This window comes from Pelmatolapia mariae, linkage group LG2 (assembly GCF_036321145.2).
Source record: "Pelmatolapia mariae isolate MD_Pm_ZW linkage group LG2, Pm_UMD_F_2, whole genome shotgun sequence".
Lineage (NCBI taxonomy): Eukaryota > Metazoa > Chordata > Actinopteri > Cichliformes > Cichlidae > Pelmatolapia > Pelmatolapia mariae.
Window position 1 is genome coordinate 34,751,720 of NC_086228.1, and position 25,289 is coordinate 34,777,008.

General features: G+C 43.6%; 1 protein-coding gene across 1 annotated transcript in view; it reads left to right on the forward strand.

The window, feature by feature from the left end:
* The window catches only part of gpc3 (glypican 3), a 129,195-nt gene extending 105,806 nt beyond the window's left edge, over window positions 1-23,389 (forward strand). Inside the window, exons 7-8 of the mRNA XM_063487933.1 lie at window positions 6,420-6,606; window positions 21,789-23,389. Coding sequence (XP_063344003.1) covers window positions 6,420-6,606; window positions 21,789-21,964 — 363 coding nt within the window. The 3' untranslated portion in view covers window positions 21,965-23,389. The remainder of the gene's footprint in view (window positions 1-6,419; window positions 6,607-21,788) is intronic.
* Window positions 23,390-25,289: the final 1,900 nt, after the last annotated feature.

Sequence of the window (25,289 nt, forward strand, 5' to 3'; positions counted from 1 at the left end):
TGCCAGTGTCCAAAGGAACAAGTAGAAAGCCTGGATGAGAATTGCATCATGTGAGGGGTGGCTCAAGACTTTTGCACACTACTGCATTTGTGACCATTTTTATCATTTTTTAATTATAGGCCTGTTTTATTCCAGGAAAACCCCTGCTTCAGTACCCAGCACGTCCTTATTCCTGTGAACTTAGCCTTCTACCAGCGCTGTTTATTGATGAAACACTTTTCCTGCAGCTCATCAGACACTGAAAAGCTTTGTAGGGTGGAGGAGGACGACAGAGTCTGTGGAGAAAAAAGCTCCCACAAAGGGAGAAGGGCTAAAACTGTTTGTTTCACACAGGTGGACAGTGTCAGGTAAATAAGGATTATTTTTAATTGTGAGTCATGCAAAGCTACTCTAAAAAAGCAGGACTGAAACCCCATAAATCAGGTCAGCTAATTTCATCACTGTGTCACTGATTTCCTTCAGGTCAGAACAATTATAGAAACCATCAACACTGGGGGACCTTTTTTTTTAACTTATGGGAGGTAGTCTGTTTGGAAACCTAATCCTTAAATTCTGTAGATTAGATTTGCAGGCGTGATGTAAATGTGTTGAAGCACTGATAGAAACATTCAGTCCTACAGATTCCATCTGGGCCGAGTCACATAGCAGCATGTCCAGACAAGTCCTGTGCATGTAGAGGAGGACATAACACAGGCCCAGATCCCAACCACAGACACTGATAAAAAAAATTCCATGCACTTTTCCTTTTTTACTCATCCTCTCCATTTTTGACTATCACCCATTCAACCAGGCTCTTCCTACATTCTGAAAATTTCTGTGACTTATGGGAAAATGTGATCCAAGATCTCGGTGCCAGCTCGAGCAGACCACAGCTGATGATCAGCGAGCGCAGGTTGATTTCTATCAGCGGAGGTCAGCCAGAGGCTCTGAGGCTCAGCTGCAGCTGTCGTGTCGAGCAGTGACCCTGTGTGGAGTTCATGTCATGTGTGGGAGGCAGTGACAGACTTGTGGTTTCTGTGTCTCTGTCTGGGCTGGCCTGCATTGAGCAATCTGCCACATGTTTGGGCTTTGTGTGCAGCCTTTGAGCCCATGTTTCCTTGGTGTGACTTGCACTTTTGTGTTAAAGGGAGGTGAACCCTGTGGCGTGCGGGATGCCTATGGTCGAGCTGATTACATGTTCCCTGTGTCCAGCTGTCTGTGGGAGCCAGCTCCCGATGCTACTCGCGAAACAGAGAAGAGGAGAGCGAGAGATTTCCTCTCGCAATGGAAAACATGCCGAACATTTCTCGAAAAAAAAAAAGTCCCTTTTATTTGTTTCCTCCCTGCTTCCTCTTGCTTTGGTTTTTCTCTTTTTTTATAATCGCAGAAGATTCCAGTTCAGAGCTGCTTGAGGTTTCTCCTCTTGTGGTAAATCTGGATGCTCTTGGCGTATCACGCAGCGGCTTTGCCATGCCAAAAGCGCAGCGTCACTTTCGATACAAACATACACCCCACCCCTACATGCTACCGCAGCCGCGGCAGAGGCAGGCAGCCAGTGGGCAGAATCCACAGCGCCCTGCCACAGAGCTACTGCCCTGTCATCCTCCCCCCTGTCCCGCTGTGGAGAAGGGTCAGTGCCATGCCTGCATAAACACTTTCTTTTTTTAATTCTCCAAAACCGTTTTCATGCATTCTCCATGTACAGCTCATATGCTCTTCACTCAAATGTGTCCATGAAGCTAGATTTTAATCAACATCTTAAAAAAAAAGATTAGCTCTGAGACGATAGCAATGTTGGTCGGTTAATTGGTTTGTCTACTACTTTATCTTAACAGTTATGAAACTGTCATGAAGGTTAGCAGTAATACCCGTGAGAACTATTCCTGTAAGCTGCCTCTGGTGTCACTGGTAGGTTTCTCGTGCTCGGCAAAATATTTCTAGACTTACTTGGTCGGCTGGCATATTTGTGGTCTCTAAATATTTAATCCACAGTGACTTTTGTGATGCCCTCTAGATGTACTATGACAATAACAGCATTCATGTCTTCATCAGAATGAATTGTTATTTCTTTGACATTTTAATTGTGCTCCATTACCAGGGCTAAATATTGATTTATCCAGTACAGTGGTTTAAGACAAAACAATCAATCCTAGAATGTCAGTCGTTATGATGTGCACAGCACTTCTTCTGTTCAAAATCCAGAGAATTGTTTTAATAAAAATAATTCCTCAGAAAAATAACAGTGTTCTCTGAACTGATCAGTGATCAGAGCTCTGAAGCTGAGGTGAATCATAAATGCCTTATTGTTTCAAGGTTCAAAATGTACATTTATCGTATGTTCAGCAAACAAATGTACGATGTTCCCTCAGTTTTCATGCTGCAGCTGCACCGCACATTTTACAGTGTAATCCATCGGTTGCCATGAGGACGACGACTTTTTGCTGGAAGTTGTGACTTGTGTGTGTGATTTGGGACTTCTGGATCCAGTGCCAGGATATATTTGGAACGGCGGGAGGATGCAGGAGCTTCCTGACAGTGACAAGAATGCCATCCAACCAACTTTGAGACTCCATTCTGGATTTTGGTCTTTGTCACTCCCGACACAACCACAAGGCAGTGGTGCTAACTACCCATAGCTGGGGATCTGGATCACGGCCATGAGGGCATGTTCACGCACCACTGCCAGGGGTCAGATCTCCTCCAATCCCCCTGTAGCTCCACCTGAGTCCAAAGGGTGCTCTGTTGATGTGTGACGCTACAAAGACACTATGTACTAGCAGGGAGGGACTTACAGACAAGCAGCGGCGGTTGCTGGTGGTGTAGACGCGCACTAGATGGGTCACGCCAACCAGATGACACACCAAGTTTAAACTGCTATTGATTTTGTGTTTTAACATTTTTACATGTGCTGCTTTGCATATATCCAGCTAGCATGTTTACATGTTTTTCATTATATTTATTAGTCGTCTAATAGCAGCCACTGGCCTCGTTGGCGCCTGCCCCTTTGTGAAAGGAGTCCGATGTAGGTTGATGAGTCTGAGAAGCTCACATCTGTCTGATGACAGCGATACTGAGGTGATTTGGTGAGGATACTTCTTTTTTCCTGAATTTCTTTGTTGTGGATTGTTGGATACTAAACTCTCATACGATGTAAGAATGTAATTAAACCAAATATTAGCTGGCGTGATGTTAGCTTTGCTGTTGTTTAGCCTTGTTGTTGTCAGCTGTCAGGAGACGGGAGGGGAATGGGGAATAAATGAGCATGTTTGTGGAAGTTGGTGTGTTAGAGCCCTTACTTCAGTTCGGGGCATAATGCTTGAGGACGAGGATGACATTTTATTAAGTTGCTGGTTGTCTCTTTCTTTCGTATTTTTGCTTGATTGGTGAAGGGGACCCATTTCAGATTATAACACACCATGTCTGAGTCTGAAGGTCCAGGCATGAATTAAAACTTCCCTCCACTGAGTGCAAGCATCTATAAGTTGGTCGTTCTCCAGCCACAAACATAAAACGAGGTTGGGGGAACGGTGATATCCATCTCAGCCATGGTATTCAAGATGGCAGGGCAACATGGCGGCGCCCTGCAGTCTATGAGACTGCATCAGTTTGTTGGAAGATAATAATTACACACTAATCAATGTATATTTATGGGTCCCACATTTTTTTCCATTGAATAAACTTCAAAAAATGACTAAATGTATCTTTACGAAGGGGAAAACTGGGTATAAGACAAAAATATTTATTCTTTGTAGCAGGCTGTAAACATTTTAAATTCTGCTGTAAAGTTGTCCATTTCATCTAAGAGATCGGTGGGATCGTCTGACTTTTTCACAGCATTAAACTTGAAGGTGCGTGTTTGCTTTTGTGTGTTTCTGTTTGAAGAAGCAGGCCATTGATTGGATAGCGTTAACTCCCAGCTACATTAACCTTTACCGTGGAGTAAAGAGCCTCCGTGTTAGGATAATGAACTGAATTACTCATTCAGTGACTGAATATATCCCCGCATGTTTGCTCACAGCTGACTAAGAGCTTTTAAGTGATTCAATTTGGTCATTCACCCAAAACATTTATTCTTTTAAACGAATTGATTGTGACATTAGCTGACATGCCAAACTAAGATGGTAAACATGAAACCTAACAAACACCGGTGTGTCAGCACTGTCATTGTGAGGATATTAGCCTGCCAACACATTAGCGCTGAGCTCAAAGCCCCACCAAGCTGCAGATCCTGCACGACTGTAAACACTTATCCCTGTGTCATCTACCGTCAGGATGTAGTAAAGCAGACGTCAGAGTGTCTGTTTATGCGAGTTTGTGTGTATACTGGAAGGTGAAGATCTGCTCATGGCGGTAAACTCCAAACACGGCTGTTGACATCAGTGGTTTTCCCTCCTCTCCTCATTCCTTTTTTTAGGTTTTGTTCTAAAATACCCCGAGCCACCTCGTTCTCTCCCCGCTTTACAAGTGTCTGTTTTCCTTTTAACAAGGTTTGCCCCTCCCGTGCCTGAGTCTGGACAAGTTGCCAGGATACAAGTCGTTAGAAGGAATTTCGGGACCAGCTTGGTAAATCTGTGGAGGGCTCTGGCGAGTGCAGGCAAACACATATGTCTCTTTAACACAGTTCAGTACATTAAAGTTCCATTCACAATGTGGAGAGTTTACTTGTGGAAGATAACGGGGTGTTTTCATGAGAGCTCAGCTCTTTTAGCAGGTGGTGCTTCGCTGCACAGCCTCAAAAAGAAGCTAAAATATTCCTATGGATCCGCTGTCCGATGTCTGTGAGTTACTGTTTGTCCGTCCTTCGGTCCAAGTGACCAGGCTTTTAAAAATGTTGTGGTCATCATCTGTGTATGGCCTCAATGTTGCGAAATGAATGGAGGTTTGTTGGTTGGCTGTGCTGGGAACAGGGTAATGTGTGTTCCCTCTCCAAAATTTAGAGTTTATGTCACTTGTAAAAGCCAGATTGACTGGCTTGTATATGGAGGCGAAGGGAAAAGGGTTGTTTATCTTCCGACTGACGTAATTCTGTGATTAGCTTGGGGTTTTTATACCTCCGCTCTCTATCGCGCGCACACAAACTCACACACACACGAGTCTGGGCCCAGACAGACGTCGCAGCTGACCTGAGACGAGGCCCATATGAACTCAATTTTCTCCCAAAGACAACTAGAAACAACAGCAAAATATGCATGCTGACGTACACAGATAGGAAGGAAATCAGTAAAAAACAAACAAGGAGGAGCTTGAGCGGCGAGATGAGACGACGCTGCCAGAGAGGGCAGGCGGCTGGAATTTAGCACATCTGTTACTTTGGCGAGGCTCTCAATCACGTGCGATGTTGTGAAGCCCGAACGATGGTCAGAGTGCGACCGTGTACGTTGTCTCCAAGCTCTCACACGCATTTTTTCACGCACGAATGTAGGATGGGAACTGAATGAGGTTTTTCAAGGATGTTTCATTCAGTTAAAGTTATTAAACGTGTAAAGCTTGATATATTTTTATTATACTAGGTCGACTGGAATTTAAACATCGTTAATGAAAATAGCTTAACAGCTCCGGGGTATTTTTTTCAATATGATTTATGAGTTGATGAGTTTCCCACATTTCTCCCAAACAAAGGAAGAAGAAGTTAAGGAATGTGTTGCAGAACTCATTATGAGCTTCTGTAAATTGTCTAAGTCACACAGCCACTGCTTTTCCAGCCCAGAGGCCAAACTGGATAAAGGCTATGCTGAAAATCACATTTCTGTCGCACACTTACTCGAGCTTGTGGTGCATGTTTGTCTTTTACCATCTTGCTTTGATGTCGTATTGATCCATCTGCAGGATTTTATCTTAGTCGGGTCTTCCTTTCAAGCTAAAATGCTCCAAAAATATTGCAAACATCATTTCTCCTAATCTCACATCTAGCTGTGTATTTTTAGTTACCGGGGGAGGGGGGGACCTTGATGTCCACTCGGGTGGAGTGTGTTATGTGGTGTTATCCTTGTTGCCCTGAGACAACCACTCAAGACAATGATGTTTGCCAGTAACAACACAATCACACCAGTCTGCTTACCCCACAGTTTCTTTTTCGACCGGCAAATTACATGGAGCGAAAGCCGCAGCCCTTTGAATGAATCACGTTTGGACAAAAATAACAAAACTGGCACCGATAACAAAACTGTTTTTCCTGCCTGGTGATTATCATACACGTTTGGTAAATACCAACCTTTTTTAGATCTCGCCGACTTTTTCCTTTTTCCCTGGAATTCCCCTCACCCTGTTATAATCACATGCTACACACTCAGATCAAGATACACCCCTTATTTATTTTCACAGCTTTGTTAAACTTTTAATATGCGCAGGCCCACTCCGCAGCCGCAGAGTGACTCACGGAGAGGCTGAGGGTGCATTTTTTTCACATGATTACCTTTAACCGCTTCCTGTTTGTCCCACAGTTGCTGCAGATTGTGACGGTGTCTGAGAAGCGCTGGAGAGCCCGGTCTCGTGGAGCAGGAGCGGACGGGTGGAGCGAAGAGGGGGAGGAGGAATTTGAGAGTGGCGACTGCGACGACGAGGACGAGTGCGCGGGGGTGTCGGGGCTGGGCCCGCCGCCACGACGCAAGCGGTTACGCATCTTTGCAGGTTAGATGCACACGATATGGACTTTAATTTGTGTGGTTTCAAGTGATGCTGTATCCACGCTGACGAATCAAAATCAGCTTAAATTGTATTTATGAGCCAGGCTGTAAAAGGAAGAAGAAAAAGGCTGTTAAGTTGTTTATGTTTGTGCCCGCTAACCAGATTAACAGATCTGGCCTCTTTTGCAGCGAGTCAGAGCGATCGCAGTCCAAAGCAGAGAGGTGATTTACGTGACTGCTGTGCATGTTGACACCAACGTGACACTATGTGGCAGGAGACATGAGACTTCCGCAGGTAGCTGCCTCACCTCCACCTCGTGACCTGCCGTCAATCTTGTGAAAAACGTCAGATGTACGCTGTGAAAGCCAAACAGAGAACAAAAAAAAGGCCACAAACAGTTGGAAGAAAAGAAACCAAACAGAAGAAGAGGGAGAAAACAGCCAGGGAGCAGAAACAAGAGGGTTCGATACACTGATACAAAGCCAGCGCAGCTGAGCAAACACAGCAGTGGGAGTAGTCCTCCTGTCTGGGATGTTGTGGCAGAGATTTGGGTTTGCCGGGCAGGGAGCGAGAGCAGGAACCCAGGGTTCACACAGGAATCCTGCAGGGCCATCGCTTCCAGCGGGCTGGGCCGTGAGAGCCTGATGCCCTCTGTTAAACACTCCCGTCAGCCTCTCTGTGCAGCTCTGCTTCATTGCAGCTCGTATATTTCTAGATTAGGTATGTGTGCATCTCATGGTTGCATGCATTTGTGTGTTTGCAACCACCTGAAAGCCTGTTTGCACCGGTCTCTATGCAAGCCAGTAATGTTTGTAGACCTTGAGAAGTCGGTGCTTATTGGCAGTTGCACAGATAGCTGCTGATAGCCTGTGATGACCTAGCAAAATGCTGACCCCACACGGCCTCTTGGTCCATTCTGGTCAAACGGGGGACTGGAGTTCAAAGGTTAACCTGCAGAGCAGAGGGGGCTAATGGCCTGCTTGTCTGTGCTCTGCTGGTCTGAGATGGACGAGGCAGATCGGATTTCACAAAGCCTGGTAAGCGATCAATGGTGTGACACACACGTATACCCACACAGGCCGTGGGGAAAGGTGACCGAAGCCACAACAACAAGGTGCAGACAGGCAGGGCTAAGCCACCAACGTAGTCAGCTGTCAGCCTGGTGACCAGAGCGAGGCTGTTACCAACGACGGATCTCTCCTCACTGACTCTCTGCGCAGATTCCATAACCTTCTGACAACACATACGCAGACGGACACGCTTCTCCTCCCGAGCCAATCAAACCTCCGCGCTACACATTCCCCAGAACATTCCAGTCCCGGAGAGCTATTCCAGGACAGGGACACCCCACCACCACCTGCCCCACCACCCACCTCCATACCTCCTGAACCAAACTGGTTGCAAATTACACACCAAAGAATCTCTATGCCATGACCTGAGGTGATGTTAAAAAAAGAAAACAGCATTAAATTTGCGAATCATTTAATGATGCAAATGTTGCATTAGCGGGGTTGTGGATACATTTTTATGATCACTGGATTTACAGAGAGATTTATTGAAATGTGGTTGGTAAATAGACTCATTCTTATATAGCGCTTCTACTCTCCTGGAGTACTCAAAGCGCTGTATACAACACGCCGCATTCACCCATGCACACAAGCACTGTTATCTATACTTTCAGTGCTTTCTAACTGTCATTCATACGCATTCATACTCCGATGGATGCATCGGAGAGCAAGTCGGGGTTAGTATCTTTGGCATGCAAACTGGGGGAGCCAGGGATCGAACCACCAACCTCCCAGTCTGAGCTACAGCAATCAGGTTCTGGGCCTTAAGTAGTCTGTATCATGACAGAGCCTCCACCGTGCTTTACCATAAAGTAAAATATTAAGCTCTGCCATAACTACCTAATGTTTTACTACAAGGACTGGATCCATCTCTCACATCCTGTGTCATATGTGTTCAGATACTTTTTATAGGCTGCAGACAGTTTTTTGGCCTCATACTTCTTCTTTTATCCTCCACTTGTCCCGTTTCCTCAAACTTTTGAAGGACAAACTGCACAACACCATGACATTTTCAGCTAATAGCTCATAAAAAATATAGTTTTATACCTCTCGTGATAACTGTATTATTTTTGGGAGATTGAAATAAAGAAATGCAAACACATTATAGTGCATGAAATAATCATTTGATCTCCTGATGAATTTGGGCACACAGCCAGTCTGTGGAGCCAGAATTTTGGTTGAGTTGTTCACTCAGTGACATGGAAATCAATTTATAACTTTTATTTAATGTGCTCTTTTCAAATTCATTATTTAAATTATTTCCCCCCACTGTGTGTATCTGTGTGACAAGTGCCTCAAGATACAGTTAAAAATCAGTTCTTTGCTAGGTTTTCTGTTATGTGTAGACATTAAGCTGGTTCATCTCTTGAGTTAAGCTCCTTTTTTATACTTGAATGAATCCTAAGTCAGTGTTAAGTGTCTTAACAACCAAGCAAAACAAAACAAGACAAAAGTCATTCTTCTGAAATGGTCAGGTACAAGTAACGGACTGAAGAAATGTTGAAAGATGACTTTAAAATGACTAGAAAGAGGCTCCTCGGAAGGAAAATATGAAGGAATGATGGAAGTCTTTGCACAGTACTGTACCTATGAATAGATGTGTGTTTGTGAACATATGGAGTTGTCTCTAGCTTTGTTGTAGTCCAGTAAAATGTGATTCTATATGGCGTGTCTTTACCTTTATGATGAGGGCTCACCTGTGTTTCTGTGCTTTCATGCACACCTGGCCTCTGACTGTATGGCCTCTATGAGAAACAAAGGATGTGCCGCCATCTCTGCAAAACCCTGCTCACAGATTCCTCTCAAAGCCTCTCTTCATTGCCTGAGCCTCACATTTTTTTATCCTGTTACCACCTGGTGCTAAAAAACTTCACAAAAGCATCTGCTAATACACACTCATTTACTGCATAAAGTCTTAAAATTTGAAGAAAAAGTTTAATTGTGAAAAGCTGGCAGTGAGGGAATCATCTGTTTCCAGCTCAGTGTGGAAGCCCAGTGAAATACAGCAGATAACTCCCAGTAGGATCAAGGTAATATTTCATGGTCCAGTCAGTACACAGTGGGAAAACAAGTGATTAATCCTGAGAAGTGGCTAAGATGATCACACAATTTTAATTCGCTTTAATAAAACGGTTGGGTGTTTTTTTTTTTGTGGCACTAAGTGGACTACTACTAAACAACCTGCGAAAATGGCTTTTCGATGCAGTTTGGAAACATTCGGTAGTCTGCAAGCAAACAGTGTGCTCTGCTTTGGCTCAGCAGCTCAGATCCCTGCCTCATGTGTTTTCTTGCTGAGCTGGACGGGCTTTTGCTCGCTATGCTCAGCAGGAGCCACGTGAATAGACCTCTTGTTATGTTCCTGAGCTCAGACATTCGCTCACTGTAAGCGCCCCGAAGGAAAGCCATTCCTTTGGGAGCTCTGGATCTTTTTTATCAGCGCCAGAGGTTAGCAAAATACAAAGTGGAAATATTCCTGTAATGTGAAACACGCGGCTTACGATGAGAGGCTGGGCTCGGCTCACCTTTCAGGTCTGCTACAAATTTTGCGGCTGGAACAAAGGAGTGAGTAAAAGAGCGAAGAAGGTGATGAGAGAATGTGGGGAAAGAACACAAAGAGACAAAAACACCTTTGATAACTGTAAAGGCTGATACACTGGGAAACCTAAACATTCTTTATTCTGTATGTGGGTCAAATTAACAGCCTAACGTGCTGTCAGTGCTCCAGCATGGTATGTTAATTAACTGCAGCTGTGACCTCTGACCCTTCTGCACCTGATAGGTGAGTCACACGGCGCCTGTCTTCCACAACAGTGTTTGCACATGTCTTCATCACAGCGGACACAGTTTACATTAACAGCACCGGATGCATCCACCGTATAAGCAATTTCCTTCTTCTTCAAGCTTCATGTAATTTCATAGAGCTGATCGTCAGCGCTACTGTACTCATGAAGAGTCATCAACATATGGTTGCCAGCCAGGGAGGCCCGGTGCCACAGGCTAGGATGAGAAAGAGACGGGCTCAGACGGTGCACATGTGAGAGGAAGCGTGCAGGTGTCTGCGTGCCCACATGGCAGGCAGAAAAAACACGTTTCACTCCTTGGCCCGTGCATCGATCAGCACTAAGTTGTCTTTTTAAACATTTCATTCATTATTTTTCTTTCTAAAATTATGACAACTCTAAAAAGCAAGTTTTCGTTTTACAGTATTTTACTTTCTTTTTTTAAAATTGTAAAAACATGTTGGGTAACAGGAGGTGAAAAACAATTAAAGAAAAACATTAAAATGAAGTCAAATACTGTGAGTTCTGTGTGGTGATTGGACAAAATATTAGATGCTGAGAGTTTGAATTTGAGTGCCAAAATGTGCCAACAGTTATTACCCAGGTTATCAATACGATACCAGATCTGAAGTGCTCACCTCTATAAGGAGTTCAGAAGAAAATTAATGTGATAATATATCTGTCAGTGAGCCACAAAGTTGCTGTTAAAGGAGGTGGTTACTGTAATGTTTTGGACATTTCATTATTAGCACTGTCTTCTCTAAAAGTGATACTCGTAACCTCTCAACCTTGCAAAAGGTTTGTTTCCTTTTTCAAATACCTGCAAAGGTATTTAGATAGATCAGGGGTGGGCAACTCCAGGCCTCGACGGCCGGTGTCCTGCAGGTTTTAGATGTGTCCTTAATCCAACACAGCTGATTTAAATGGCTAAATGACCTCCCCAACATGTCTTGAAGTTCTCCAGAGGCCTGGTAATGAACTAATCATTTGATTCAGGTGTGTAGACCCAGGGTGAGATCTAAAACCTGCAGGACACCGGCCCTCGAGGCCTGGAGTTGCCCACCCCTGAGATAGATAAATGGGTCAGTTGGTGGTTACACTGTGGAGATTTTGTCCGTATTAAAATACATAATGACATCAGAGTTCCTGCAAATTTGTTTGCGGCACATCAATGACGTGAATCTCCCATTCTCACATGACATGAGTACATGTCAAGAAACCAGTTTGAGGTGATTTCAGCTTTGTGACACGATGAGGTGCACTGTGGTCATAAAGGGATGGACATGGTCAGCAACAATACTCAGGAAGGCTGTTGCGTTTCATTGATACTCAGTCGGTACTAATGGTCCCAAAGTAGGACATTAAAGTAATCTGTACAGCTTCACACACGGCAGGATGGATCCATCTTTTCATGTTTACAACAAATTCTGCAGTGGCACCCAGTGCGGTCACGTTGTGCATTCAGAGGTGCTCTTCTGCACACCTTTGTTTTAATGAGCAGAGATCTGAGCTTCTGTTTCCTTCCTGTCATATCAAAGTAGTCTGGCCATTCTCCTCTGACCTCTGGCATCAACAAAGCATTTCACCCTGAGAACTGCAGCTAGCTGGTTGTTTTCTTTATTTACAACTGTTCTCTGGAAACCCTAGAGATGGTGATAAAATCCCAGTAGAACAGCAGATTCTGAAATACTCAGAGCAGCTTCACCTGGCACCAACAACCATGGACTGTCCAAAGTGACTCAAATCACTTTTCCTCCCCATTCGAATCCTCACTTTGAACTTCAGCAGGTTGTTTTGACCACGTATGTACCTAAAAACACTGATTTTAAATAAATACATATAAATAAAATGCATAGATTAAAATGATGTGATCTGCAGGATTACTGCAAATCAAAATCTTCATTCCAAAAAGAGATTTGGACAGAGTGCCTGCTGCTTTCGTCCTTGTCTGACACAATGATGACTGTTTACCAGCCCAAATCTGTGTAGGCTTCACATGATAAATGATGATTTCAAAGTACTAACTGTTTGCCGGAGTGGGTATATAAAATTTCTGGAGAAGTCTTAAACTGATGACAGCGTGAAATCCTTGAGGTAGAGGAGTTGTTGAAAGGCTGCGTGGTTGAGGGGGCTGATAATGTCCAACACACTGGAAATGTTCTGACCCAATGTTCTCCATGTCCATCCCTCTTTGAGCTTATAAACAACCTCTGTAAATTCAGCCAATCCTCCTCCTTCCACACCCCTCACAAAAATAATGAAGCTTGCCACCATCTGTGTAAACAGGCTTGGCGAGTAAGAGTCATAGTTTCCCAGTCTTGTTCTTCTTGGGGCTGATCACAAGGCCTTGTGTGTCCCCAGTTCCTGAGCTGAATGAGGTGGTAGTAAGAGGGGAAGATGGAAACGGAGCAGAAAAAGAGGGGGGAGAGGAACAGGGGGATGATGTTGTCTTCTTATTGTCGTTGGTCTTCTGTCATGGCGTTATCTCAGATCAGTTCAGGGATAAAACACTCCAAATTAGCCAGAAGGCAGGAAGAAGAGCCCTGGTTTTAATTTATGTGGATACAAGGGCTCAGAGCTGGGTTCTCATCATCTACTTGAAGGGGGCCCACCAGCATTTGATTCATTTTGTAGGCCTTTTGCATTTCTCCGTGTTTGTGTGTGCCTCTCGGAAAAGCGTTTGTTTGCTCAAGAGCTTTATTTACATTCACAGGCACTTTTTGGACGCACTAAATTGATTCCAGGCCTGTTCCTGGGTCGTGTCCATCAGCTCAGCCACAGTCCACAAACACTCTGCACACAGCGGTACCATTCTCGAGGTCCGCCGCTCCGCTGCTCGCCGCCACAGTGACACACAGAAGCCATTTTGTGGGGAATGTCTTAAAAGCTCGGCTGAGAGTTTGGGAGGTTTGCAATTCACACGTTAACCCTCTAATCTCACCTGCGTCTTTTAAATTTTCCCTCCATCCATTCCCCTCCCTCTGGCCTGCTCTCACTCTCTCCTTCCAGGCTGTTCGTGAAAGTAACTCGACGACACAGTGAACATTGCAGGAGTCCTGCTGTCACTACACTCGGAGCTGCTGCAGGAAACCGCAGGCTAACCACTAAAAAGGGCTCAGACAGATAGTGAAACTGCGCTGCAGGAGCTCGCTGTGTGTGCAGTCAGACCAGCCAAGTTGTCACTCCTGGCTGTATTTGTAGTCTGGCTTTTTTCTATGACAGGAATGTGGGGACAATTCGGCTGGTTAGTCGGTGAGGACATCTAAACAACAAACATATCAGAATCTACCAGCACCATTTCCATTACTGAGCTGATTGCCGGACCCAGGAAAAGAATGTAAACATGTTTTTGTGGGTTGTCGGCTTCCTTTATTATAAGAAGATAAAGACAGAATCCAAAAAATGTGCTTGTTGGAGGCGACTTGACCAGGACGAGGCCCAGGATGCCCCTGGGGTCAAATGCTGACCCATTAGCTACCCACTAACTTGATTCTCTCTCTCGTGTCTCTGTCGTTCTATGCCAGTCTCTCGCTTGTTCCAATAAGAACTGCCATTGTCCAGTCTTCTCAGAAGCAGTCTCAAACGGTGCACCCTGCCAACCTCTGACCCCGCCTCAGGACTGACCTCTTAGAGGGTTCACAGCCCTTCTCTATACGCAGAAGCGCTCCCCCCCTGTCCTGAATGAGCTCTTCGCCCTGAGTACAGAATCAACTCTTTGTACGTTTGATTTGTTATGGTTTTTACCTCTCTCGCTAGCGCGCACACTTTCCGCCCTCGCAGCGTCAGCACTGCGAGGAATTCTCGGTTAAAATTTACGTCCCTGCTCGGTGCTTTTATTTCTGTTCAAGCTAGATCTTTTACTCCTTTCTGTGATCATATTAGCTGCTTCGGGAGGCGGAGACTATAAATACACTGGAGTAAATCTAATTTGGATGGCGCAGGGGAGAGGGCAATGGGTGCAGCATGCTGGTCATTCCCTCGGTGACAGCACCTCCCTTCGTTGACCATGTTAATTAATAACTGTTGACTTGCATTTGTTCCACAAGCCGCAGTTGAGAGAGTGCCTGTGATGGGTCGGTTTTCCCCGGTCGACAGGAGGGTGTATTCCTCTCCCATCGGAGCAACGGGGAACTTTTGCAGATTCACTCAAGCAACGTCTTCTCGCATTTTTTAATCAATTGTGCACCTTTGTTTTTCAAAAGCAATTAAAATGCCATCATCTGTGTTTTCATGTCCCCGGCCCTCTTTGGCATCGTGTCTCTCTGTCTTGCTCTCTTGCCCTTTGTGTGGGAGGGTCCCTCTGTCTAGAATAACAGAGTTGTGGAAGTTGGGAGGCCGGAGTAGCTCAGAGAGCAGCGCCGTTGCAAAGGCCAGGGCCAGGGCCGCCTCTGGGCGTCCCGTTTTTCTTGGCCCGACATTCCCAGCCTCTCCGAGCGCCCCTGTGGTCGGCCTGTGGGTGTGGAGGCAGACGGTCACATTCCCAGCCCATCGACAGAGGCATCCCGGACCGCTCCCTCATTTCACTCCCGGCTCTCAGTCAAGCAGTGTCCCAGGACTCAGCGCCCTGGCCAAGTGTCGGAGTTTGAGAATGTGACCAAGGAGCCGATAATCACAGTGCACTGTCTTATCAGTTAATCTCTTCCAGATAAGCCAAACGAATGAGCCGCTCCTATTATGTTTTTATAGAACCCATGTCTTTGCAGCTGTAAGGGCGGCTACTGAAAGAAGACTACACACACACACACACATACATATATACATGCTGGCCATTCAATTTCTAAATTTGCTGAGTTTAATATCCAAGCGAGTAGTTTGCTCTGCTGCGATGGGACAAGGGATAAAGTATTTGCTTTATCTTGGAAACCAAAATATCACTTAATCTGTTGAATCTTCAAAACCCAGATCAAATTTGAGCAGCTTAGATGTGTTATGCGCACACATCGTCTGCCAATGTAGCAGCAATCTAAACCATCTCCTCCATTTCATAAGAAGCACCTGTGTTTGGAGACTTAACATTCCACATACTTATCTGACCAAAAAAGGCCTTTGTGCATAGCACACATGTACTGAATAAACTGTACTGCACCATGAAGGCACACACTCTCACCGGAGGGGTTACAGTAACGCTTCAGCCACTGGTGTGCACCCACTCTGTTAAGATGAGTTAAATTAAGAAAACGTTTTTACCGACAGCATTTCGTGTGATTTATTTATTTTTTTCTCCAACGTGTACTCTTCACCTGTGCTGGGAAATGCGTCTCTCTCTGCTCACCGTTGTAATTTTTCTACATAGTTTGCTTGTTGTGACAACTGCAAAGCGTAAAGGACGAGCCTCGGGCACCGAGCGCTGCTGAAAACAACGCTCCAGACTCCCCTCCCTCTCTGTCTTCCCCCTGTCCTCCTTTTGCACAGACAGACAGAGACAACAGACACACTTAATGCACATGCACGCACACACACTGCAGCCACCGTTTGACCTGTGAGGAGAATCCAAACAAACATCCGCTCCCCCGCTAAAATACCGCAGCGCCTGGATATATTGGTCTGTCCTCCCAGGGACCGGTCACTAAAGAAAACATAAAGCTAAACCCTGAATGCAACCTCGTTTGTTAACTTGCATGTGACTACCGTGCTTGCTTCGCAGCACAGAGCCTTTACCGTTACAAATCAATGGTTGGACTGTTGACCTCTCCCCTGGGTCGTAACTCAAGCTCATAAGGCCACGATAAAGGTAGCAGGGGTACGCTAGCAAGGTGGCGTCTTTTTGCAGAGGCTCTGAATGGATGAGCAGGAGGGGGGCTGTGTTCTGCCGAAAGCCACCAGGGCCCACATTGGGCACATTAATCACAGTCTGGACTGTGGCTCTATTTATATCCAGGAGTTATTCATCTATTTGCCTAATTGTCCCTGTCTGTCCGCTATCCCGGTTCCTCCTCAAAAGGGGGAAAAGAATCTGGATTACTTGTGTCTGTGTTCTCCTCTCAGTCACTTTCGCTCTGTCTATACTTACTTGCTGCACACAGGCACAGGTGTTCATCACTAATTATACCAGGATATTATTAGTCCCAGCCCTGTGCAGGAGTGTAAGGGATCTAAGTTTGCATAGTGTTCAGTCCCCGTTGGGTTGTTTTTAAATCCTGCAGAACAAGGCCCCTCTGTGGTGCTGCTCATGTCAAAGTGTTTAAACTAGCAAGAAAAGGCCCCCTCTCTCTCCCCTCCCTCCCTGGCTTTAGGGATTTTTTTCAGAGCCTGAGAATTTTTCCTTTTTTTCACTCGCATTATTGCCGCTGTAAAGCAACACCAACACAATGTTCTCCCACTTTGTCTCCAGCTTTTTCACAACCACACATAGGGACGGGCGTGCGCACACACCCCACTCAATCATCCCCGCACAACTCCACAAATGCAAACGCGCATGCAAACGGCCCCCCCACCACCCCCGTCCGAGCCCCCGCCCTCCCTCTTACCCACAGTGTATATAAAAGCTGTATCAAATTGCACCTTGAGCTTAATTGGCTCGGCAGTACAGTGCGCCGCTGTCGACTGTGACAAATCGTTCTTTCAGAGCCCCAGAGAATGCCTGCCCACTGCCATGTCAGAGGACACAGGAGGAGGAAAAAAAGTCAATTGTCCCCTGGCCGCCATTCAAATGATGTCGTAACGGCAAAGAAATTTGTAGGAGATGCATTTCGAAGCTCTGGAGTGCATTTACAGTGCTGTGCAAAAATCTGGAGCCACTCATTTCTTTGCATTTTGCTAGAACAATAAGAAGTGTGCAAACATACATGGAAGTAGACTATATATAAAGCACCAACAGAGTTTATACAATTCTAATGATCTTGAAAGTTTATTCTTCAGCACAGCCAGGACTCTTTTAGTCAGGGTGTCTTCTCATTTCTTTCAGGACACAAAGTGCGTAATGTCAAGATAAGCCATGGTGTCAGCTAATACCTCTTTGGGAATCACCTTGTTGATGTAAAAATACTTGTAAGTTGTCTGCTGAGTTGGGAGTCGTTTTTATGCTTGAAGCAAAATATAAAGAAATGATGGGTGGCTCAAGACTTGAACTGCAGTGTATTTCTCTGTTCAAGATGGTGCCTGACTGTGTAGGAGCCTGAGGCACTACACAGTTAGGCGGTTTGTTGTGTTTTTACTCAAGTAAAGAAGGGCGAAGCTTTCATCAGATTCCTGACTGCTCCCTGTGATCACACAGCGGCTCAGATCAGCCACTTCCTCCTGCTGGATCGCTGCCGTGAGGGGGAACAGTACACAGATCAGATGAGACAGCTAATTCAATTAGGAGCAATGTGTTATTTTTAGGAGCTCAGATGTGACCGTGCGGTATGAGTGTGTGTGAGGATGAGAATGTATGCACAACCATCAGGAGTGTGTGGGAGGAAGCTATGTCAGAAGTCCACCTGCGCACATGTGTGTGTGTGTGTTTGTGTCTGGTTTGACAGAGGGCGGCTCAACTCATAGCTCGCATTCCTAACTGTACTGCTGCTTTATTACTGATATCCTCCTGGCCTCCCTAAAAGCTCACCCTTTATATTTCAGCCTTTCTCACAGCTTTTTGCCAGACAAAGTAGCACAGAATATTTCACACAAAGGGAGGGTGATCTGCTCGGTGTCAGGGGGGAAACAGATGTGGATGCAGTGCAGCAAGAGAGCAGTAAGCAACATCAGAGCAGCAGGTAGCCAAGGAGTCACTGCAGCACGCAAAACAGATGGAGAAAAATAGGAAAAGAGATTATCTAACCAAAGCTTTCTCTGACTCACATCCACAAAATAGTGACACTAAGCCCCAAGCAGCCCCATTGGAGCAAATGAGTTACCTGCCTTGCCTCAGGGCATCATTACAGTATCTGCAGAGGGAGAGATGAAAGTGAAAAATAACAGTATGCCTTAAATGGAAGCTATCACCAGAGGCAAACAGTGCATAAACCTCGCACAGCTCTAATTTTCTCCATATTATCCCTGGTGCCATTTAAGTGCTCGCCGCGCATGTGCGATACAATAAACCCTGAGCGTTAGCTGATTCTGATGGACTCCAAGGTCCAAGCCACATCAGATGTGTTTTAGAAGCCAGATCCATCAGTTAATGAACACTGATCCCCGTCGGCTCAGATGGCTTTTTCACTTGACTGCCCACTGGTGCGTTATCTGTTCTTCTTCTTTTTTTCAAACATTTACGCTTGGTTGCAGACCTGTAAAAGTTATGAAAATTAATAGCCTACTTTCTATCACTTCCTCACCCTAATCACTTATTTAACAGCAATAACAGCACAGTAATTTATTGTTGCTCAAGTGTGTAAGCAGGTATGTCCTAGGCTAAACCGCTAACAGATGTGTTTCTGCCCCAGTAAACATGTAAATACAGGTTAGCTTAGCAATGACAAATACAGGGGCAACATATCCTGTGATGGCACCCTGGTACTGAGAAAACAGCAGGGACAAAAAGTCTTTTTTCAAGGTCAAAACGAACCTAGATATTTTTTTATTATTATTTTATTTTTAATCTCACATGAGAAATAATTAAATAAATAAAAAGATTCCAGTTTATCTCCACAAATGTCTTTCTCCTAAATATGCCAACTCTCTCCTTTATATATCTATATCTATATATATATATATATGTATGTGTGTGTGTGTGTGTGTGTGTGTGTGTGTGTGTGTGTGTGAGTGTGTGTATGTATGTATGTATACATACATATACATATATATGTATATGTATGTATATGTATGTAAATATAAATATATATATATATATATATATATATATATATATATATATATATATATATATATATATATATATATATATATATATATATATATATATATTTATATTTACATACATATACATATATTTCATTTTCACTTTATCGTTTACTCATCACTGCTGGCCGGTTTGCATAAATTCTCATAGCAACCACACTTCCTGTGCTCCTCATCAGCACTACGTTCATATACAGTGCTGAGCACAAAACCACAAACTGCTACTTGACAATGACAGTGCATCATCAAGGGAAAAAAATGCACTCTCTGCATGAAAGAGTTAATGCAGCAATAAGAAAAGGTGACAACTTTTCACCTTTTTCTGCTTACTGGAAACAAAAGTTTGCATTTCCAGAACAAAAAGCAAAATGAAAAATAAAGCAGCACTCAATAACGGGAGAGATTACATTTCAATATACATTTGTTAAAAAAAGGCATATCAGATAGTTAAAATGGTAACTGATACACAATAATAACATTTCACTATCTGTAAAAAAAAAAAAAAGGGGGGGGGGGGGGTAAAAGCAGACCATATGACAGAAGATTAACATAATCATAGAAGAAGAATGATGAGAGGAAAACATTACAGCTCATTTGGTTGCCACATGATACTGATGAGACAATCTAATTACAGGTTGTATTCTGTGTCTTCATCTGTGTGATTTCTACATGTCCCTCTGACAGTGCTGAATATTGACTGTCTGAATACAGCAATTGTTTGTTCTGTGTGGAAGAGAATTTTGGGATATATTAAATTTAGTAAACACGTAGAAGTTAAACCATTTTATGAGATTTTTCAGATGCATTTTACACTCACAAGACTGTCATATGTGCTTCTGATGATGGCTCATTTTGCTTTTTCGGGTAGGAATATTTAAGCTATATATAACTTTTTTCTCATGTAAAGCACTCAGTCATTTTTACATGAAGTAGAAATATGCGACTTCCTTGAAGATAATAAAAAATTTCCTTTGGAAGAAAGGGGAGAAAAAACATCACTGTAGATTTAGTTGATGAAAAGTATGTTTTTATTCTTTTGGCTAGAGTTAGTAACACTGGTGCTGACTTCAACTGGGGATAGTTGGTCAGCAGAAGGAATGATCTGAGGATTGTGTCGATGCCAGTGGCACGCCTTCCATAGAGAAAGCAGAGCCGGATGACCAGCCCGTTTTCACTCCCGAGGCCTAATATACTGATGATTTCTCAAATCCTGAGGCGGAAGGTCTCCACTTTGGTGGCTGCAGGATTTCGTCTCTGCATTTTGCAGATGTGGTTCTGTTGGCTTCATTAGTGGATAATCTCAACCTTGCACTTGTACAGTTTGCTGCCAAGTGTGAAGCAGCAGAAACAGCTGAATTAGCAACTCAAACTCTATGCCTCAGATATTTTGGTCCATCTTGACATGGTAGCGTCACACAATTGCTGCAGATTTCTTTAAGCTGCACATCCATGATGCAAATCTCCCATTCAACCACATCTAGTGACTGTGGAGGCCATTTGGGTACAGTGAGCTAACTTTCATGTTCAACAAACCAGTTTGAGATTATTTGATTTTTATGTTGTGCATTATCCTGATGGAAGAATCCAACAGAAAATACTGAACCTACCTGAGTACTGATACTGACATAAACAGTTGATACAAGGCAGGATGGATCCATGCCTTCATGTCATTTACACCAAATTCTGACCCTACCATCCAAATATCACAGCATTAATCGAGATTCATCAGACTGACAACATTTTTCCAACCTTTTATTGTTCGGTTTTTGTGAATCTGTGTAAATTGTAGCTTCGTTTTCCTGACAGGAAATGACAGGAAAGGGAGACCAGTGTGGTCTTCTGCTTGAAGTGTTGTGATGTGTTCTGTGTTCAGAGATGCCCTTCTGCATACCTTGGTTGCAACAAGTGGATATTTGAGTTACTGTTGACTTCCTATCAGCCTGAAGCGGTCTGCTCATTCTCCTCTGACACCAAGAACACCCAGAGAGCTGCTGCTCACGGGATATTATCTCCTTTTGACTGTTTACAGTAAACCCCAGAGATGGTTGTGAGGGAAAATACCAGTATATATGAAGAACAACAATATGAAGGGTTGTTACCAAATCCCAGTTATAATACAAATAGTCTTAAATAGTCTTGTTTTAACTAAGATGTCAGTTAAATTGTGACAGATGATTCACATTAAGTTTTCGACATGACCTTATGCAGCTTTTGTGGTTTTTCACTTTAATTTTTTGTTTTTCAGCATCTCACCACATTTCAGCACTTGCTATCAGCAAAATTTATGTCTGTATGATTCAGCACGTGTTTACAACAATAACATGCAACATCTGGTTATATGAGCAGCTTGGGTTTCTCCCAATGTAACATTGTTTTTACAGCTGTGTCAGACATCATGCAGAAAGATGACAGACATGTGTTTTTCAGCTTTTGTGGCAGCCTTTTTTTTCTAATTGCCTCTCCTTTTTCCTGCTTCTCTCATATTTTTCATTCTTTCACCTTCCTTCATTATCTTCTGTCCATCTCCTCCGTCTCTGACTCCGTCTGTCTCCCTCCTCAGACCTTTCTGATAACCTGGCAATGGATGACTTCACCTTCCAGGAGCAGCTGTTAACCCCTCGTTTGGCTACAGCTGGGATGGGAGGCGTCTCCTCACTCGCGGCTCCACTGTGGAGGAGCTACCTAGTTCCAATCCTCTCCTTGATGCTCAGTCTGTTCCCGGTCTATCCCCACTGACCCATGCATTCCCATCACCTCTTCCCTCTAGGATTCAGTACAAAATGTGTGGAATGTGACAAACCTTTTTTGGAATTCTTGTTCCTGATATAAAGTTTAGTGGCTCAGCAGAGGACGCATGAACAACAGAAAATGCTACATTTCTCTTTATCTGTCTGAACAAGAACCTGTTCAACCTGTGTTCTTAACAAACCTATTAAAGCACATTAGACGCCATTGTGTAAATAAGAAAGTTGCCCACTGGTCCGCTGCCACAATGGTTATTTCAACTTTTGCGTCCTGTTGCCTCACCTCTGTTCTCACACTCACTTCTTATGTAATGTAACAAAGCGATGGAGAGACTCATTTTTAGACATGTAATGGACCTAGCACACAACGGGCCTTTTAAAAAAATAAATAAATAAATGCTCCCGCTCAGTCTGTACTGAGTCACAGCCCAGCAGGTACAAACTGGAAGAAGACGAAATCAGCTGCTGTCATTTTCCTTCGTGGCAGTGCATGACCTCCTGCCAGGGCTGGACTTTATCTGGTCAGTTTTAGTGAGCTCCTTCCCCCTGAAGGATGCAATGAATCACTTATTTAAACATGCACTGTTCCTTAAAATGCTCTGCTACTACTCACCCTTCTCTCTGATTGTTTATGTCGTAGTGATAGCTAAATTATTACCGACTGCTTCCTTCACACTCCCACCATCACTGTTTGCTCTGTTTTGTAAAGCTGGTGCACTTTTTTTTAGAAACAGTAACAGCCCTATAATAAAAAAAGGATCCAAGGGCTATCATTTGAATATAAGTCTCCAAAGTCAGCCTGATAACTGTACAGGTGTATGTTTCTCTGTGTTGGTGCCATGTTTACATTAACGTGTTTATTTACAATACTGGCATTTTGGTTTGTGGACTAATTATTGGCCGGACTGTGAAGCCTTGCTGCCGTTTCTAGCTTACTCTTTAGCACTGTGCATAAAGCGATCATTAATGTGAAATATAATATGTATAAAAACGTGTACATTAATTTTGTTATGTTGCACTGGTCTCATACATTTCCAAGGATGGCCTCTGTATTTAATCTTTTTTTCTGTGCTTTTTGGGTTAAAAGCAAAAGTGAGATTCTTATTGTTTCATTTGTTTGGTTTTTTAACATGGATGATGCAAACATGGTGCTGCTGCTACCACACAGCTGACTCCACAGCTGCGAGTGCTGAGTCTGCCCATGGCCCACTGTTTGACTTGTCATGTCAGGAAAAGCACAGGTGTACAGCTAAGTCATATCAGCGATCGAGCACGCCGACTACCAGGGTCCTGGCAGTGGAATGCCTAAACAAAGTGCAGGCCTAAATTATTTGACTAGCGCCACCTGATTTATGTCTCCTATGGCCAGTCACAAGACCCCTGGCCAGTGTCCCACCTAGGAGTCATAAGAAATAATGATGTGTTTGTTTTTTCTCTCAATTGAATGTTGATGGGGAAAATACATTGTAAAATAAACTCAATCTGTTTTGATGTTTTGTGCCTGTGGCAATGTGTTTTTAAGCTAAGATATTAGCATCACAATTAGCATTAGTGTATTCAGCTAAGCATTTAGCAATGAAGCAAGAAATAAAGATTAAGGCACGGAGGGGTGGAAATATGCTTAGCTGCTAACACTAAAAAAACTAATCTGCTTAATCAGGGCCACATTCAACTAAAAATTATATGATCCTACTTACTTCTGGGTTAAACAATATGCTTCTCATAAATGGCGGGGAGGAAAAAATGCCATGTTTATCTTACCTTGGAAGTCACATGTCGAAGTTGAGAGTGAGCTTACCATGTTTAAAAAGTATCCTTTCATCCATCCATTTTCATGGATTTGAGCCCAAAGTTCATTAGTAGTTGTTAAAATGGGTAACATTTTCCTCCTTAGCAAGGTAGAGCCTTTCAGCCAAGGCTGAAACTGCTGCAGTATGCTCATGGACAGAGTCCGGGCACTGTACTAGGAAGCAAATTCCAAGATACCTTAGCATAAACTGGCTTCACTTACCCTAGCATTAGCAATCAGGCTAAGTGGTCACATAAAGATGGCTATCAACTTGTTAACTTAGCCTGAAGTTTACTAATCCATGCACGTGTTCATGTGAAAGGGTTAGCATTGGCAGCATCTAACCACTCACAGTTTGCTGGCAGCAGAGTGGCTGAGTTTACAAAGAAAGCTAAAACTGTTATATTAGAATAATATGAAGAGGCTACATACATAATCAAGACTGATAGCAAGACAGCTGCAGCAGACAGGTCAGTGGTATGAGTGTAACAGGAAAAGCACTACACACTAGTTTAGTATAAAAAGTGCTGAATGAATGTGTGGGCACTTTAAGTGCTTAGAACATTAAGAATGGATAGAGCTACTACAAGGATAAGAAGTAGAGCTAGCAAAAATGCTGACTGTGTAAGCTAGCAGACTTTTTAGTGTCACAGCTCTATCATTAAGACCCAAGAATCTGATGGATTTGCTATTCCATCCATCTGCACAGTCACAATATGCTAACCTCCAGTTCTACTCTAGTTTCTATGAATGTGTGTGAATGTTAGATAGGTAAAGAATGCAGCAAGATGTAAAAAGTGCTTGGAGTGGTCAGGTAGAGTAGAAAAGCACTATATAAGAACCACTTGCTGTGTGGACAAGCATGGATGAACTTGATGGATGTTAGTTTGCTAATGTTAATAAACTCAAATAACATTAAAAAGTGTCTTTCTGCTCCAGGCGAGCACTCCCATGACTTCTTTGTTGACTGAACATTATGTTGTCAGGTCAAAAGTCATTCAATAGTGATTAGTTGAGGCAAAAGACAAAAAACCCCTTCCAGGAATAAACTGGTTGACATGGATGTAGTGTCAGGCTGAATGAATTAAGTGAAATTAAGTTGCAGATTAACTTGATTGTCAGGCTTGTTTTACGTGAGAGTAATAGCAGAATGAGCAAATGTTTGGAATAAAAGCTACCAACAGCTCAATGCTAAGTTGTTGGAGGAAAGTGGAAAAACAACCCCAAAAACATGAAGTGAAAGATTCCAACTCACAGATTTGGCTTTATGGGTATGGAATAATCCTTAAAATGCCATGAAAAACAAGGATTAAATGGATGGCACGCTGCTGCGATTACAAATTGCACACACAATGTTCCAGGCATATATATTACTTTCTGTGCTTTTCGCTACTGATCCACTTCAAAGCCAGTCATGAATCATGAAATTTATGTGTTTCTGGACTGCGCTCATTGCTCTGAGTCCTCAAAGCAGCACGTGGATCATGTGTTTTTTCTTTGGATCTGTATTTTCTCACTCCCAGCAGAT